Source organism: Vipera berus (assembly GCF_964194415.1).
Source record: "Vipera berus genome assembly, chromosome: 7".
NCBI lineage: Eukaryota > Metazoa > Chordata > Lepidosauria > Squamata > Viperidae > Vipera > Vipera berus.
In genome coordinates, this window is record NC_138209.1 from 76,155,969 (window position 1) to 76,172,447 (window position 16,479).

Genomic DNA, 16,479 nt, shown 5'->3' on the forward strand with positions numbered 1-16,479 from the left:
GCGTAAGGTTTTCTCCAGGACAATCTTTCCACGGTTTAAGTCTCCCAACGGTGACCCATGGCTGGGGTTACTGAGCGCATTGCACTTGCTCAGGGGGGTTGTCTTCAAACTTGGCCCTTTGGTGACTTGTGGACTTCAACTCCCAGAATCCCTCAGCCAGCGTGGCTGGCTGAGGAATTCTGGGAGTTGAAGTCCTCAAGTCACCAAAGGGCCCAGTTTGAAGACAACCCCGCTTCTTGCCCCATGTTGTCTTCTCCTTCCCTTCCGCCCCGCCTGGCGCCGTAGGTTTCTCAAGAAAGCTGAGGTCTTTGCACTTCTGCGTCGGCAGCCTCGCTTTGTACTTGACCCGAGAACTGACGAGCTTCTCACACGCTCTTATGACGTTAACTCGTCTAACCAACAACCGCTCCGAGGAATGGGTCGCCTCTGTCATTTAAGTCCGCTTCCTAGCTCTAGGGGCCGCCATCTCCCGGGTGACGCCGACGCGGTTGACGACAGGGCGGCCGAGTGCGCGCATGCGCCCTTCCGCCTCCCTCCCTTCTTAGTCGCTGAGGCGAAAAAATGCAGGTAGCGGGCGAGGCGGCGGCGATGATGGGGAGCGGCGGGGCCGAGCGAGGGGCTTCTCCGGGCCTCGAGGCCCCTTGGCGGGGGCGAAAGAAGCCCCTTCGGTTGCTAAGGACGGGCTCGGGGCCTTCTCTCCCCTCTCAGGCGCCCGTCGCTTTCCCGGTTGGGTAGGACAGGCGGCTGTTCAACGGGTGCGGTTTCCTTTCCCTCCCTGGAGGAACGTGCGGGGAGAAAGCCGTGAGAGGGGAGAAGGGCCCTCCGTCGCCGAAGAGCCCGGACGGCCCTTGGTCTGGAAGGGTGTCGGGGTGGGGGGCGTGTCTTCTTGCCCGGGCCAACGGGCTGGACTAGATAACCTCCCAGGGTCCCCTTCCGACTCTGAATTGTTCTCCCGAAATGGGGGAGGCGAGGCTTCCCTGGGGTGGCTTCACGGCCTTCACACGACAAGGGAAAAGAAGCTTTGGAGGGGGGGCGTTTGGCGACACGAAGGATTGTGTGAACCCGGGTTGATTCCCGGGCAAAGACAAAGCCGGCCGGCCAATTGCCTGAAACGGGATTGGTTGTGTGTGTGTGGGTGGGGGGGGTTTCTCCCGCCTGGGCAGCGGGTTGGACTAGATGACCTCCCAGGGTCCCCTTCCGACTCTGAACTGCTCTTCTAAAATGGGGAGTTGGGGTGGGATGGGGGTAAACCCAAAGCTTCCCCCTCTTGTTTGAAGGTTGTGGCTTCACCCGAATTCCCCACCCACCCCCAGGGGACCCTCCCCTCCCTCAACACTTACGGGCTGCGCCACGAAAACCATTAGCGGCGGTCCTCGCCTTAACGACCACAATGGGAAACACACAGACACACCCAAATTTCCACCGCTGATTGCGACGTAGTTTTGCAAAGTGCGTTTTTGCACCCCAGTGGTTTAAGCCAATGGCTGCAGCTTCTTCCCGCCGGTTACACGGCTGTTGAAGCGAACCTGGCTTTGGGAGCCTTCCGGCCTGCAGAACCCCGACGGGGGAAATCGGATCCTCTTCACAACTTTGTCGCCGACTTGACAACTGCAGCGATGAGTCGTGGCAAGGAAACTCATAAGGGGTGTGTGTGTGTGTGTCGAAATTCACTTTTAACAACTGTCTCACTTAGGGCTCAGTCGTGATCGTAACTGGAGGATTGTCTGTAATTCAGCTTAGCTACACCGCCCAGTTGGAACAAAATTAGGATTTAGATGAGACGACCCTCCAGTTAATTGGGCTGGAGGGGAATCGTCTTTGGAGAAGCGACAAAAGGAGGCAGGGGCAGCAATTTGGAGCACCAGGAAAAAAGGGAGAAGAGAGCTGCAACACCATGTTCTATGCAACAAGAATTTAAACAAGCGTTACCAGTTGGTCCTCAACTTACGACTGCAGTGGAGCCCAGAGTTTCCATCGCTAAGCAAGATAATGGCAAAGTCTGCTTTGCCCCCTTTAACGACCTTTCTGGCCACAGTTGTTAAGTGAGTCGCTGCAGTTGTCAAGCTGCTAAGGGAATCTGGCTGCCCCATTGACATCGCTTGTCAAGCGGTCGCAAAAGGGGATCGCGTCGCTCTGGGACAGTGCAACCGCCATAGTATCCTGCCCATAAGAGAGACTGCTGTGAACTGGCCTTCATACAGACGAACCGTGTTCTATAGATTGTAGTACGGCATTAAAAGTTCTTACAAATGTATAATTGCCACTCTCCTTCCACAGAGAATATTTACCCTTTCAGAGAAGGATGCGCCAAGTGCCCCTGTGCAATTTGCTTGGCAAAAAACGTTAGGAAACTACATTGCTGTTACAGGGTAAGCTAAAAAGAAAAAAATGTTTCTTTAAAAAAAATATGTTTTATTAATTTTTTAACAGAATCACCTTGATATTTGGTAAACAGTGCATTGTCTGGGTTTACATTGAACAAACATTCACTAAGAATTAAAATCTATAATCCACGTGATAACTTTACATGATTTCCTCTTTTCCCCATAGTGTTCTCTTTTACCAGCCTTAAGTTAATACACTTCTTATTGTTTTAATAAATGACAATTAAGTATAAAAGTTTTCTAATATTTCTAGAAATAATAATCACAGCAATATAGTATTCCTTTTCTATCTAGTCATTCTGGGTGTCTCATCATATATCCTGTTTACAGTTCTTGTTTACATTTGTTTTTCCCACAGTGTTCTAAACATTTTTACTGGATAAAAAGTTTTTTGGAAATAAATATGTGTTAGCTTATAGGAAATAGGGATTTTAAGTAGTATATTATCTTTTTATTTTCTTCTTTTTCTTATTCTCATTTTTCTTTCTCTTTTTAGTTTTAACTGTTCCTTAAGAAAGGTAAAAAGTATTGGGTTGGTTTACATGAGGAAAAAATAGGTTTAAATATTTAAATGTAATTAACTCTAAAAAGAAAAATTAAAGGTCCTAGATGTCTTGATTTCACATTGCAAAAATGCAGTGTGTGGAATGAAAGATGTTTGTACCTCATTGCTTACCTTCTTTCAAAGATATGCAAAAAATTTGTCACTGAGGTTTTAGATGTTTGCCAAAAACGTTACTATAATTCTTACGAATTTTCTTTATTTGTTTAAAGGCACAGTCATACTGTCAAAGTCTTTGATCGCCATGGTCAAAAGAAAAATGAAATTATTTTACCAGGGTAAGTTTTAAATCTCAGTTCATGACCTTAGATGTTCTCTAAATTTAAAGTCTCACTTGTGGGTGATCTAAAACAGATACTGGATGTTTGGAAAATAAGGTATTAGATTTTCTCCATTTTCTGTGCTAGTATCTTTATGTGGAGTTTGGGAACAGGCTATAAAACACGAGTAGGACAGGCAATAAAACAGTGATGCTTATTAAAGACCATTTGGACATTTTTGTCGTCTTATAGGAACTGCATCAGTATGGATTGGGATCAAGATGGAGATACTCTTGCAGTTATTGCTGATAAATCCAGTGCTGTTTATCTGTGGGATGCCAATACAAACAAAACCAGTTTGATGGATACTAGTATGAGGTAATTTATTTATCAAATTAGTGTAATGTACCGCCATGTATTTCCAGGGTGTCCTCTTGGTCGTTTGGCATCGGTGTGTGTGTGTGTGGGGGGGGAGAGATTTCACTGCCTTATTTGATTATTCTCCATGTGGACTAGAGGACCTGCAAGTTGGCATCTTCTGCATGCAACTATGTTACATAATTTGCAGGAGAAATTACAAAAGACTCTAACAAAAGACTTGGCATCTTCCAAGAAAGATGCCTTTGTCGAATCCTCAAGATTTGTTATTTTGACCATGTGGCTAATGAAGAAGTGCTCCAAAAGAGTTTCTCCTGCAAATTAACATAGCATAGCAGAGCACAGCACAGCACAACACAACACAACACAACACAACACAACATAACATAAATCATGGATGTCTACCTGTGTTTTCCTTCCCTTCCTCTTGTACCTCATGGAGTCAGAATTCAGTCTGTTTTTAAAATACTTTCACTTCATCCTGGTTTCAAAACAAAACTGTTCTTTTTATTGTCTTCATGGTTTGTGGATAATTCCTCCAAAGTCTCCTTGGATTATTATGTCTTTCCTCCATTTTATTTCATTTCTTTCTTCTCTCAGAAGAACAACTAACTTTAGGCAAGGGGCCCCATCTGTATTTTTAAAGAATTTATCCAAATGCAAATGTTAATTTTGAATTTGGTCATTTCCAGGTGTGGGGTTTGATATTGAGAGAGTCTTTTGCTGTTCTGTTTTCTGTTAATTTTATAAATGGTTCTCACCAAGAACTGTTGATCTTATCTTACCTTAACTGTTGATAAACTTTGTGCACGTATTTTAATGCTCCATTTTCTATTCTTTTAATTGAATAATGCTAGCTACCTAATCTCATCTTGAGGGGCTTTTGGTTGTACTGCTTATTCCTCAAAAATAAAGTTGTAGATATTGTTTAATTGGGCAGAGCTTGTTTTTATTTTTTTTAATTTTGTTTATGTTTCAGGGAACCAATGTCTTTCATATGTTGGTCAAAAACTGAAGCCTTACTAGTTGCTGGAACAGTTAAAGGAAATGTACTAATATATAATCGTCAAACTTCCCGCAAGATTCCTATCCTTGGTGAGTAGCTTGAAAACTGCAGAGATGGATTTTCTGATGAGCTGTATTTAAAAATGGAACAGGTTTAATTCAGAAAAAAGCAAATGTGTTACCAATACAAGAGAATATTTGTAGCTGAGGATTGAACTGCAGAGTCTTCTGAGCTGAGTGGGGTTTTTTTGTGTGTTTGTTTTTGCAGCTGTTTCATACCAAATGGGGTCGTTACCAAATTAGCACTGATGACATTACCTAGTTTGGAAATGAAATGTCTGTAAGAGAGCCGCCAAAGTCAGCCCAAGCGCTCCACGAAAGCAAATGTGTGCAAGGGAGAAAATCGTTTATATCCAATAAGTAAACAGCTCAAGAGAGCAGCCACACGCAAAGTTGTGCTTTAAAACTGTTTATAGTCATCCGGTTCAGAAACGAAAACCGGAATAATTTATTCCCAAGTTAGTTCCGTATTTCTGCCTCTTGAGAATGTTGTAGAATGTTCAGGCAGACATATAAATTGCAATTTTTTTTCCCTTCCAGTATTTGGCCACTGGAATGTCTCGGCGGAGTAAATAAAAGTGGGGACACTTCCTTTACAAAAGCCAAGTTGGGACTTAATTGTTACCATCCTACAACAAATCGGCAGAGCTGCTAGGATCTCCAAAGTATTATTTTAGATAGCTACTGTATTTTCTGGCGTATAAGACGACTTTTTAATCCATGAAAATCTTCTCAAAAGTCAGGGGTCGTCTTATACGCCGGTGCTGAAACTTTAGGGACAGGGCTGGCTAGAAAACCTGGAGCGGATCTCCCATTTGGTCTGCGCAGGGAAAGCGGGACCAATTGGAGAAGAAGCTGCAGTCTGTGATTTTTTACAGGCTGGGATCTGGGCGTCTTTCCTTCTAAAGTTGAAGAGCAGCTGCAGTCTATCCCAACTTGAAAGGCAGGTGGGGAATGCAGCAGCCAGAGCAGCTGCTTAGCTCTAAGGACACATTTGACTCAGGAACTGGGCGGGCTGGAAAACCTGGAGCGGATCTCCCATTTGGTCTGCACAGGGAAAGCTTTAGAGTGAATTAGGAAAAGTTTAATCCACTTGCACTGTTTTATGTTTACATGTTTGATGACAAACAGCCTTATGTTTATAAGTGACAGTTTTCCTACTAAGTACCTGCATGTCATAAGCATTTGAATTAAAATTACCATATTAAAATAAAATCTGATGTTTTTTAATTTTTACTTGGTGTGCGTTGGAAGAGGGGTAGTCTTATACGGCGAGTATAGCCCAAACCCTATAATTTAACAGGAAATGTAGGGGGTCGTCTTATACGCCCAGTCGTCTTATACGCCGGAAAATACGGTACCTTTTTTTTTTTTTTGAGGTTGTGCCTTTGGCCTGCTGTTTTTTTTCCCCATTCATTTTGGAATCTGGTTCTCATTCCTTTGTTTACGTTTCATTAGTTCATTCTGCTGAAAGCTATTCCAAGCTTTTGGATTAAAAGAACATATATCTTGATAATCTAATCATTTCTAGGCTAGCTCAGACTTTTGTCCTTGTAATCAATTTGGCATTTATCATCCGTGGCATCCATTTTGATAAAAAGTTTCAATATATATTTTTTTCTTTTTTAGCAGTTTGATGTTCGATCTGTCAGATAAGGCCACCATGCTCTCACAGTCCCAGTAGAGCTCAAAAAACCCTTAAAAATGGATAGAGAATGCTGCTCTTGTCCCCCCCCCTTTGTATTTAATTATAATTCTGAAGATATGGCCTTTGCGAAAAGGATCAAGGGCATTCTGTTGGCCACCCAGTGGTAAGACTGTGGAAGAAATCAAGGGTTTTGCATACATAAGAGACAGATTTTGGGTATTTGGGCAGGAAAACACACCCCCCCCCCGTTATCTGGGCTCTAAAAGAGGGCTGCAGAATTGCCTCTACCTTTCAACAAAGACATGGAAATGCAAATTGATATAAAATAGACCCAACAGAGCCCGTTCTGGTGTAGTGGTTAAGGGCCTAAGGTAGAATCCGGGAGATTGTGAGTTTTACCATCGTCCCGCCTTCGACATAAAGTCAGCTGGGTGATCGTGGGCCAGTCTCTCTTAGCCCCAGGAAGCTGGCAATGGCAAGCCACTTCTGGAAAACCTTGCCAAGAAAACTACAGGGATTTAAATCCGGGCAACATAACATACCACATAACGAATATATTTAATGTTTTCCTTCGTGGATTGGGAGAAATCAAAACTATTGGACAGATCCTTTTAAATCGTTCCCTATATAACCATGAAAAGGGACGCAGTGGCTCAATGGGTTAGGACACTGAGCTTGTCGATCAGAAGGTCAGCAGTTTGGTGGGTCGAATCCCGAGTTTGGTGGGTCGAATCCCGAGTGCCGCGTAGCAGAGTGAGCGCCTGTTACTCGTCCCAGCTTCTGCCAACCTAGCAGTTCGAAAGCACGTAAAAATGCAAGTAGAAAAATAGGGACCACTACGGTGGGAAGGTAACAGCGTTCCGTGCGCCTTTGGCGTCTAGTCATGCCGGCCACAAGACCACGGAGACGTCCTCGGACAAGCGCTGGCTCATCGGCTTTGTAACGGAGATGAGCACCGGCCCCTAGAGTTGGAAACGACTAGCATGCATGTGCGGGGGAACCTTTACCTTTACCTTATATATAACCATGACTTTTTAAAAAAAATACCTCATCTTCCTGGGCATTATCTGTAACACTTGTTTTTCTCCTTTCACGAATAAATACTCTGTTCTCGCTTTTACAAACGGCCAAATTCAGCCCTCGTGTTTGCTGGGATATTTTCACCGATTACTCTTGTTTGTGTTGTAAATGAGATATTGTGGTTTATGTGCCTTGGTGGAGCAGTGGGCTAATGCCTCCTTAAGTAACACCAGCTGCCTGCAATTAGTGCAGGTTCGCATCCCACCAGGCTCAAGGTTGACTCAGCCTTCCATCCTTCGGAGGTAGGTAAAATGAGGACCCAGATTGTTGGGGGCAATTAAGCTGACTTTGTAATAATGCCGCTTGGGGTGTGTGTGAAAGCCCTAATAAGCAGGCATATACATAGAACGAAGGCTACTGCTAAGCTTGTAAGCCGCCCTGAGTCTTCGGAGAAGGGCGGTATATAATTGAAATAAAAATAAAAAATAAAATAAATAAATAAATTAGCCTTCTGTGCATTTCAAACATGTCTTATAATTCTAAAGCTGTTTTAAAGCTAAGTCTTGGGCCATAATAAAGAATTGTTAAAAAGCAAAAAGTTGGGGATTCTTTCTGCCTGTCTTCTTTTACCAGGTAAGCACACCAAGCGGATCACCTGCGGTTGCTGGAGCAATGAAAAATTAATAGCCTTAGGCGGAGAAGACAAATTAATAACAATCAGCAACCATGAGGGCGACACTATCAGAGTGGTAATAAACGTATATTTTTGTTGTGCGCAAGAGATGAAAAAATACAGGAAGCTTTTGTACTTTTCCTCTGTTTATTCAGTGTGTTTATCATGTGAATCCCCCAACAGTTATAACTCAAATCGACGCCTTAGTCAGTTTTTGAATTACAGGTGATTAATGCAGATGTTTAGTAAAAAGGACGAGGGGTGACATGATAGCAGTCTTCCAATATCTCAGGGGCTGCCCCAAAGAAGAGGGAGTCAATCTATTATCCAAAGCACCTGAAGGCAGGACAAGAAGCAACAGATTGAAACTAGTCAAGGAGAGAAGCAACCTAGAAATGAGAAATTTCCTGACAGTTAAATAATTCACCAGTGGAACAACTTGCTTCCAGAAGTTGTGAATGCTCCAACACTGGAAGTTTTTAAAAAGAGATTGGACAACCATTTGTCTGAAATGGCATAGGGTCTCCTGCTTGAGCAGGGGGTTGGACTAGATGACCTCCAAGGTCCCAACTCCTGTTCTGTTCTGTTCTGTTCTGTTCTACTCTATTCTATTTTCTGTTCTATCCCATCCCATCCCATCCCATCACCGTTGGGTAATCATAATTACGAAATGCATCTTGACTGAATTATTAAATAAACCTATTACAAGACGGTACAAAAATCCAGTCAGTATCTAAAATAGCCTTCAAAAATGGTTACTGACAGTTCCTCGATAAACCTGTTTACTGCCCTACCTCCGTCATTTCACCATTAGCTCTTTACAAAGAGATAACTATAAATTCAGTTAATCCGGAATCTCATTCTTGCAGACAGCAGTGAGAGAAGACCCCAGCAATATGGAGTTTGTAATGATGAAGACCGATGAGGAAGCAGGAGACAATGAGACCACGGTAGGTTATTAATGACCATGCTAGAACTATATTACACTTGCTTCATCTGCTGAAATGAAAAGCCACTGAAAAAAGAAAGAAACGGGGGGGGGGGGGAGTTAACGCTGAAAAATCCATTTGAAATTATGTTTGAAATTAGCAAAACCAATCTTTGTTGCCCTGGCAGCTTGTTTCTGGTGAGTTTATCCTGCAAAGCTTTGCTTCTGAAGTATATTCAATATTACTGCCACTAAACTATAGGTTGTTTTTTTCCTAGTTGTATGACGATATATTTTTTAAAAAGAAATTGCAGTCGTTCTCTCTTTCCATTTGACTTTTGCCCCTAATGTCTTGTTCTGATTTCATAAGTGGTATGGCAGTATCTTTATACAAGAGATTTTGGGACTGGCAAAAAAATTTAACTCTTTGTATTTGTCAGTCTTTCAAACTTGGTTCTGTTGTTATTCAGTTTGGCTTTAACGTTAATAAAAGTTTAATGGTTTATTTTTTTAAAAAAAACAAACCAAACCCTCTTTATATTCATCTTCTACTTGTTTTATTGAGAAAGTTAATTAGAACCGAAGAAGCTTCTTGGATGAGAAGTGAAATGTCTTTAAGGAAAATTAAGGAAGTCAAATGGCCTTTTTGAAAGCACCTTTGGGAGAAGAGAAAATGTGGCTATTTGTATTGGAAATATTCTTGCTTTCATTCAGTATCTCTTTTTTTTTTGGTCAGGTGTGCATTGTAGTTGGACAAAAAACATTATATTTTTATAACTACAAAGATCCAGAAAAGCCAATTGAACTAGCATTTCAAAAACGTTATGGAAAGATAATATCTTACAAATTGTAAGTACCCCCCCCAAAGTATTAATGTTTCTCTGGAGTGATTGTATTAGTTGCAACAACAACAACAACACAACAAAGCACTGTGTAGCAACTTAAAAAACAAATATGTTTTGTTTTGTTTTTGTGAGCTGAAACCCAATCTGTCAACCTATGGAAGTTTAATTCGTAATGTTAAAGTGAGTTTGGTGTTTGGGACGTTTTATTTAGTTGGTTTCCAGGGGGGGGGTATTATGTTTTTTAATAAAAGAGATTTGAATATTTTACAAACTAAAATGTAATGTCCCTGAAGGGGGATTTGCAACTGAGCCTCTCTCGGTACCTTGTCTTTTGGTATAACTTCAGTTAATTTTTGAATAATTCTTCTGTTTCTCTGATCATGTTCAATTCTTTAGTCATTTCACAGTTTAAGATGATTCTCCAAATTATTTCTCTCAGGAGATAACGATGCCCGAGTTTTTTGGTCCAATTTATTGTCTTTGCAGGTACGGTGAAAATTATATCATGATCGGTTTTTCGCTGGGCTACTTTGTGGTGATTTCAACGCAGGTTCAAGAGATAGGTCACGAGATCTTCCAAGCTTCTGATCATAAAGATTACTTGACCGGCATTGCAATATCTGAATCACTAAACAAAGCTGCATCGTGTGGAGATAACTGGTGAGGCATCATATTTCAACGTAAGATCATTTAAATAATGCAAGTGCGGTTGTCACAGAATTTTTTTAAGTTTACGAGAAGATTTGCCCTTAACACGTTAGAATTTTACATATGCAGAAATAGAAGCCAACACATAAACCATTAATAAATGGTTCTTACGAGTGGAGAAGGTTCCTGAGACCCAAAGGATTGAGAATTGCTAGCCTGAGCAAAGCACATATCCAAAAGACAGACTGCCTGCATGACTCCATATATTTTTTTCCCCACAATTTAAAGGTTTAGCTGTGAGAGTTTATTTTTTTATTCGATCTTACCAGTTCAATTTTAGGAAGCAGCTGTCAAGAAACTCTGTGTTTACCTAACTGAGGTTATGCAATTTATTGCTAAACCAAGAATACCGAAGGAATTGATTTTCTTTTTATTGTAGCGTCAAGATTCATAACCTGTCAGATCTGACGGAAATGTGTGCAATCATAAACCTGGAGGATGAAAATAAAGGTTTGTCAGCTTCCCGGTTTGATAGCTTGCAAAATTAATGGTTGGTGTTTGATTAAGCGAGAACTTGATTTTCAGCGCCTACTTCCAGGATGGAAGCAGCTCCTAGTAAGGCCGCCTTTTGCAATTGACTAATGGCGAATTTGTCAATGCCGATGATGGTGTTCAAGTGGTGCTCCAGTAGTTTTGGGATTGCACCCAAGGCGCCTATTACTATTGGTGCCACCCTTGCTTGCCTTTGCCACAGTCTTTCTATTTCTATTTGTAGGTCTTTGTATTTTGTTATCTTCTCCAGTTCTTTCTCGTCTATTCTGCTGTCTCCAGGCACTGCCACGTCCACTATCCAGAGATGATGATATTATTACTATTACTATTATTAGTATTATTATTGCTTTCCAAGACACACATAACTTTTCAACACGGTATCATTAATATTTTAGGTCTAGATAAGTTGTCGTGGACGGACGATGGACAATTGTTGGCGGTGTCCACCAAGCGAGGATTCATCCACGTCTTCTTAACCAACCTTCCCATCCTCGGAGCCTCGTACGGCACACGGATCGCCTATCTCACCTCCCTCCTCGAGGTCACGGTAGCCAACTACATTGAAAGTGTACGACGCTTTAGTCACTTAACAAAATTTGCACGGGGATAAAAGGTTTTGATTTAGCCCCCTCAGTCCTCAGGACAAGCCACGTGGTCTGTCTTGGCAGGAACCACCGATAAGAGTTTCCGTTGAAGTGGAACCCAATTTTATTGCCGTGGGGCCCTATCACTTGGCTGTGGGCATGAATAACCGGGCATGGTTTTATGTCCTCGGAGAGAGCAGTAAGTATATCCGCTCAAGAGGCCTTCAGTGCTCAGCTGATAAAATGTCATCTTCACTGTTTTATGCTATGCTGTTTTGTACCGGGGTGGGGGGGCGGGGGGGCCCAGCGTTTAAAGACGCTGAGCTTGTCAGTTGGAGAGCTAACAGCCCGGGTTCGAAACTCCGAGTTCCGCATAGTGGGCTGAGCTCCTATTTTTTGCCCCAGCAACTGCCAACCTACCAGTCTGATGACCCAGGGCACCACACAGAGGCAATGCAGTCAGCCGGCAATGTAAACCGTCCTTTAATTGCTACAAATTTCCCCCAAAGGCTCCCACGTTTGCTGGCAAGCCTTCAACCAAAGCACACGCACGCAGGCACACACGCCCCCCCCCTTTCAGCCTGATGTCCTCAAGGCCATAAAGATAAGAAACGAAACGAAACATAAACTTAAGGAGTCCGTTTTGAATCTCAGCTTGCCTGAGCAGTTTGCAAAGAGAATTTGAAATGCAGTCTGAGGTCATAAATCAGGAAATCCAGGTGGTCAGCCGGTCCGGTAGTCAAGGGGTCTAGGTTTTCCAACAAAGGCACAGAACAAGAGCAACAATACACAACTTTCCCAAGATTCAACATTTGTTCCCGACAAAAGTCCCCACCCCACGGCGGCTCCTTAAGTCTCAGTCTCCAGGTGGGCCTTGTGGAGAGGGGCGGGACGCTCTCCTCCCAAGTAGTTGAGCCTGCCTGCGTTGTTCCCTCCTTCTCTCCACTCTCCGTGCTCTAGGATCAGGAGGGGGTGGGCCTTGCTCATCGCCTGAACTCTTGTCTCTCCTGTTCATCCTGTCCCAATCCTGAAGGGCCCTGGCCTGCCTCGGCCTGCTCTTCCCCACATTCTTCTGAAGCCACAGACACCTCGACCTCCATAGGTCCCCGTTCCAGCTCATTTTCCTCTGCAGATTCAGGCTCCGACGGAGGCATGACAACCAGTTCGAAAGCATGCAAGTGCGAGTAGACAAATAGGTACCACTTTGGTGGTAAGGTAACAGCATATTGTGCGCTTTTGGCCTATATATACTATAGCCGTGGTGGTGAACCTATGGCACAGGTGCCACAAGTGGCACGCAGAGCCCTCTCTGTGGGCACGCACGCCGTCGCCCCAGTCCTAGGCCTTCAGCTGGGTTTTATAAAACCTTTTCACTTTAGGCCTCCGCCGCCATGTACCAAAAAAAGAGAGGTTCAATTAATCAATTTCAACTTCTCGTGGGGAAAAAAAAAGTTCTCGCAAAGTTGGAATTGATTGAACTTTTTAGTCCCAGCCAGTCTGCAGCTACCACTGCAGCCACGCCCACCCAAAGGGCCACACCCACCTGGCACCCGATGATACATAAGTGGGTTTTGGGTTGCAGTTTAGGCACTCGGTCTCTAAAAGGTTCGCCATCACTGTACTATAGCCATGCTGGCCACATGACCCCGGAAATTGTTCTTGGAGAACGCTGGCTCCCTCGATCGATAAACGGAGATGAGCAACACGCCCTCGAGTCAGACATGACCGACAGGGAAACTACCTTTAGAAGTAGTCCTCAACTTAACGACCACAGTTGAACCCAAAATTTCTGTTGCTAAGTGAGACAGTTGTCAGGTGAATTTTGCCCCATTTTGCAACATTCCTTTCCACAAGAGTTTGTTAAATGAATCTGGCTTCTCCACCCCACCCCACCCCCCCATTGCCTTTGCTTGTCAGGAGGGGGCAAAAGGGGGGGGTATCACGTGACCCCTCTGGGACACTTCGACCGTCATAAACATGAATCGGCCGCCACCTGTCCGAATTTTGATCACGTGACCCCGGGGAAGGCTGCAACGGTTGTAAATGTGGAAAACGGTCAGGAGTGACTTTTTTTTCCAGTGCCGTTGTAACTTTGAGCGGTCACTAAACGAACTGTTGTAAGCCGAGGACTACCTGTACTTTTGTACCAGAATTTGCATTAAAGCGAACTATAATTTTTTGAGTAGAAGATGTAAGACAGAATAATCGTTCTGGAGGCGGTGACATTTCACCCTCGCAGATGTTAAAGACAGTCGTAAGCTTCACAAGTTGAATCTGCTCTATCAAAGCTACAGAGGTGTTTTATATTGCTTTGAATATTTTTTTTTTAAAAAAAACTTTTTTTTTTTGCAGGAGTAAAAAAGCTCAAGGACATGGAATACCTGGGAACAGTAGCCAGCATATGTCTTAATTCCGATTATGCCGCTGCCCTTTTTGATGGTAAAGTTCAGTTGCATATGGTAAGTACGCTAAGAATTTTGCGCTTTGTACAAAGGATGGGTAAACAAACCCACTTAAACTGCAAGTAGTGTAGAAATCTGATGCAGAAACTTCTGCTTCGTGACAAGACGACAGTAAATTTATTTTTTTACTCCAATCCAGGTTAAAATTTTACATTTTCCAATGTAATTTTGGTAGCAGGGAGAGAAAACAAGAAGCTAGATTCACTGGAACCTGTGCATTGAAATGATAGATGATAGGTAGGTCAAATATATAGTTCTAATTCAGGGTTCTTCAAACGTGACCCTTTTATGACTTGTGGACTTCAACTCCCAGAGTTCCTCAGCCAGGCACGCGTGCCTGGCTGAGGAATTCTGGGAGTTGAAGTCCACAAGTCATAAAAGGGCCACGTTTGAAGACCCCTGCTCTAATTGCTTTGGTTTGAAAAATCTGAAGGTTTTAGGACAGCTTGCGCTTTCTTTAACAACCAGAAAGGATAAGATTTAAGATGATGACTGATTTCCTTACATCGAAATTAGGCCTGAATAAAATCTGTTAAGTTATTCTTCTGAAACCAAATATTCTCGTTTTTTTCTTTTAGATAGAAAGTGAACCTTCAAACACTCAGGAGGAACGGGAAACTAAACTCTTCCCGGATACCGACGACAAAAGTAAAATTTTGTGCCACTCTTTAACTAGCGAGTTCCTCATTTGTGGTACTGATGTAAGTATTACCTGCTTCAGCTTTCCCATCGTTCACAGCAGCGTTGTTTACTAGGTATATCATTGCCGTCTTTTGGCAGTCAGTGGCAAGGTTCCGACTGACGAAGCCAACCGAGCAAACCCCTTTGAGACATTCCGGTCTCTTAATGTAAAACTTTTATTGAGTTCATCGCTTTGGCACGTATGAAAGCAAAACCAGCTCTGGCAAACCCCAAGCCAAACCCCCATAGGAAAAGTATAGAATTCCCCCCTTCCCAACCCTGAACAGGTCACATTGCCCAATCAGGAGCAAATATATTGTTATGAGAAAATGTCTCTGCGCCGGGTCAGACATCTGGTGCTTCGTCCTTGAATCTCATGGTCTGCCCTCTTTATCTTTGAGCCTGCATTCCATTTCCCCATCCTCTCCCCAAGTTTGCTGGCAAGCAAAGAAGCAATAACTGTTGCACCAGCAAAGCCCGCTTCAAGCTTGACAGTCATCGGGTTTGTGATACTGCTAGAGCCTACATTGCACCTTGTGTAAATACAGGCACAGAACGGCCCTGAAAAAAGTGACTTACGACTGTTTTCCACACCTAACCACCGTTGCAGCATCTGCAGGGTCATGTGATCAAAGTTTGGATGCTTGGCAACTGGCCTGTATTGATGACGGGTGCAGTGTCCTGGGGGTCACCTGATCCCTTTTGGTGATCTTCTGACAAGCAAACTTATAGACAACAGATGAAACATTTATAATGTGTATGATTTGTATTTTGATAAATTCATCTCTCAGTATTCTGTTTGTTTAATCTCTCTTCCTTTCCTTCTGGCTGTTTATTAGACTGGTCTTATTCAATATTTTTACATTGAAGACTGGCAATATGTCAACAAGTATCAGCATCCTGTTGGCGTGAAAAAAATCTTCCCAGATCCCAATGGAACCAAATTAGTTTTTGTCGATGCCAAAACCGATGGTTTTGTTTACTGTCCTGTAAGTCGTTCCGTTCCCTTTGTACTTACGTAGTACTACAGGTCTGCATACATGTGAAACTGATATTAATTTAATTTAATTTAATTTATTTGATTTATATACCGCCCTTTCCCGAAGGACTCAGGGCAGTTTACAGGGTATTTAAAACAAGAAATACAAAAGTTAAAAACAATTTTAAAAAATTACATTAATCCCTGAAAAAAGTAAAAACCCCAATTAAATTAAAATTAAAATTCTCAGCCTGGGCCAGAGAGCTCGAAGAGCCAGGTCTTCAGGTCCCGGCGGAATGAACGGAGGTTGGGGGCAGTCCTGAGCTCCACGGGGAGCTGGTTCCAGAGGGCAGGCGCACCCACTGAGAAGGCCCTATCCCTGGGTGTCGTCCGCCGGCAGTCTTTAACCGGTGTCACCCTGAGAAGACCCTCCCTGTGGGAGCACACTGGACGAAGGGAACTTGATGCTGGCAGCAGGTGTTCCCTCAGATATCCCGGACCCAAGCCATTTAGGGCTTTATAGGTCATCACCAGCTTTTAACGATTCTTTAGATATTAAGGTATGTAGATCAGGGGGTTCCCAACTGGGGATGCGAGACGATATTCCAGGGGGGTGCCAAAACCTGGGTTTTCAAAATTATAGCGTACATGCATAATTCGTTGCCGTTATTTCGAACTTTTGTAAGGGGTGCCAGAATATATCATAAGCGTTCTAGGGGCGTGGGGTGTAGAAAACGTTGGGAGCCCCTGATGTAGATAATGCATCAAAAGGACTATGACATAGATGCCCATGAAAATAGAGAAAAAGAA

The 16,479-nt window shown here is 43.2% G+C and overlaps 1 protein-coding gene across 1 annotated transcript in view; it reads left to right on the plus strand.

The window, feature by feature from the left end:
• Positions 1-2,280: 2,280 nt before the first annotated feature.
• Positions 2,281-16,479, plus strand: part of WDR19 (WD repeat domain 19) — a 42,826-nt gene continuing 28,627 nt past the window's right edge. The window contains exons 1-14 of the mRNA XM_081332689.1: positions 2,281-2,369; positions 3,159-3,224; positions 3,459-3,584; positions 4,564-4,679; positions 7,951-8,066; positions 8,860-8,940; positions 9,655-9,767; positions 10,250-10,423; positions 10,851-10,921; positions 11,359-11,531; positions 11,632-11,746; positions 13,900-14,006; positions 14,588-14,710; positions 15,530-15,679. Of these exons, the coding sequence (XP_081188815.1) occupies positions 3,472-3,584; positions 4,564-4,679; positions 7,951-8,066; positions 8,860-8,940; positions 9,655-9,767; positions 10,250-10,423; positions 10,851-10,921; positions 11,359-11,531; positions 11,632-11,746; positions 13,900-14,006; positions 14,588-14,710; positions 15,530-15,679 (1,452 nt within the window). The 5' untranslated portion in view covers positions 2,281-2,369; positions 3,159-3,224; positions 3,459-3,471. The remainder of the gene's footprint in view (positions 2,370-3,158; positions 3,225-3,458; positions 3,585-4,563; positions 4,680-7,950; positions 8,067-8,859; positions 8,941-9,654; positions 9,768-10,249; positions 10,424-10,850; positions 10,922-11,358; positions 11,532-11,631; positions 11,747-13,899; positions 14,007-14,587; positions 14,711-15,529; positions 15,680-16,479) is intronic.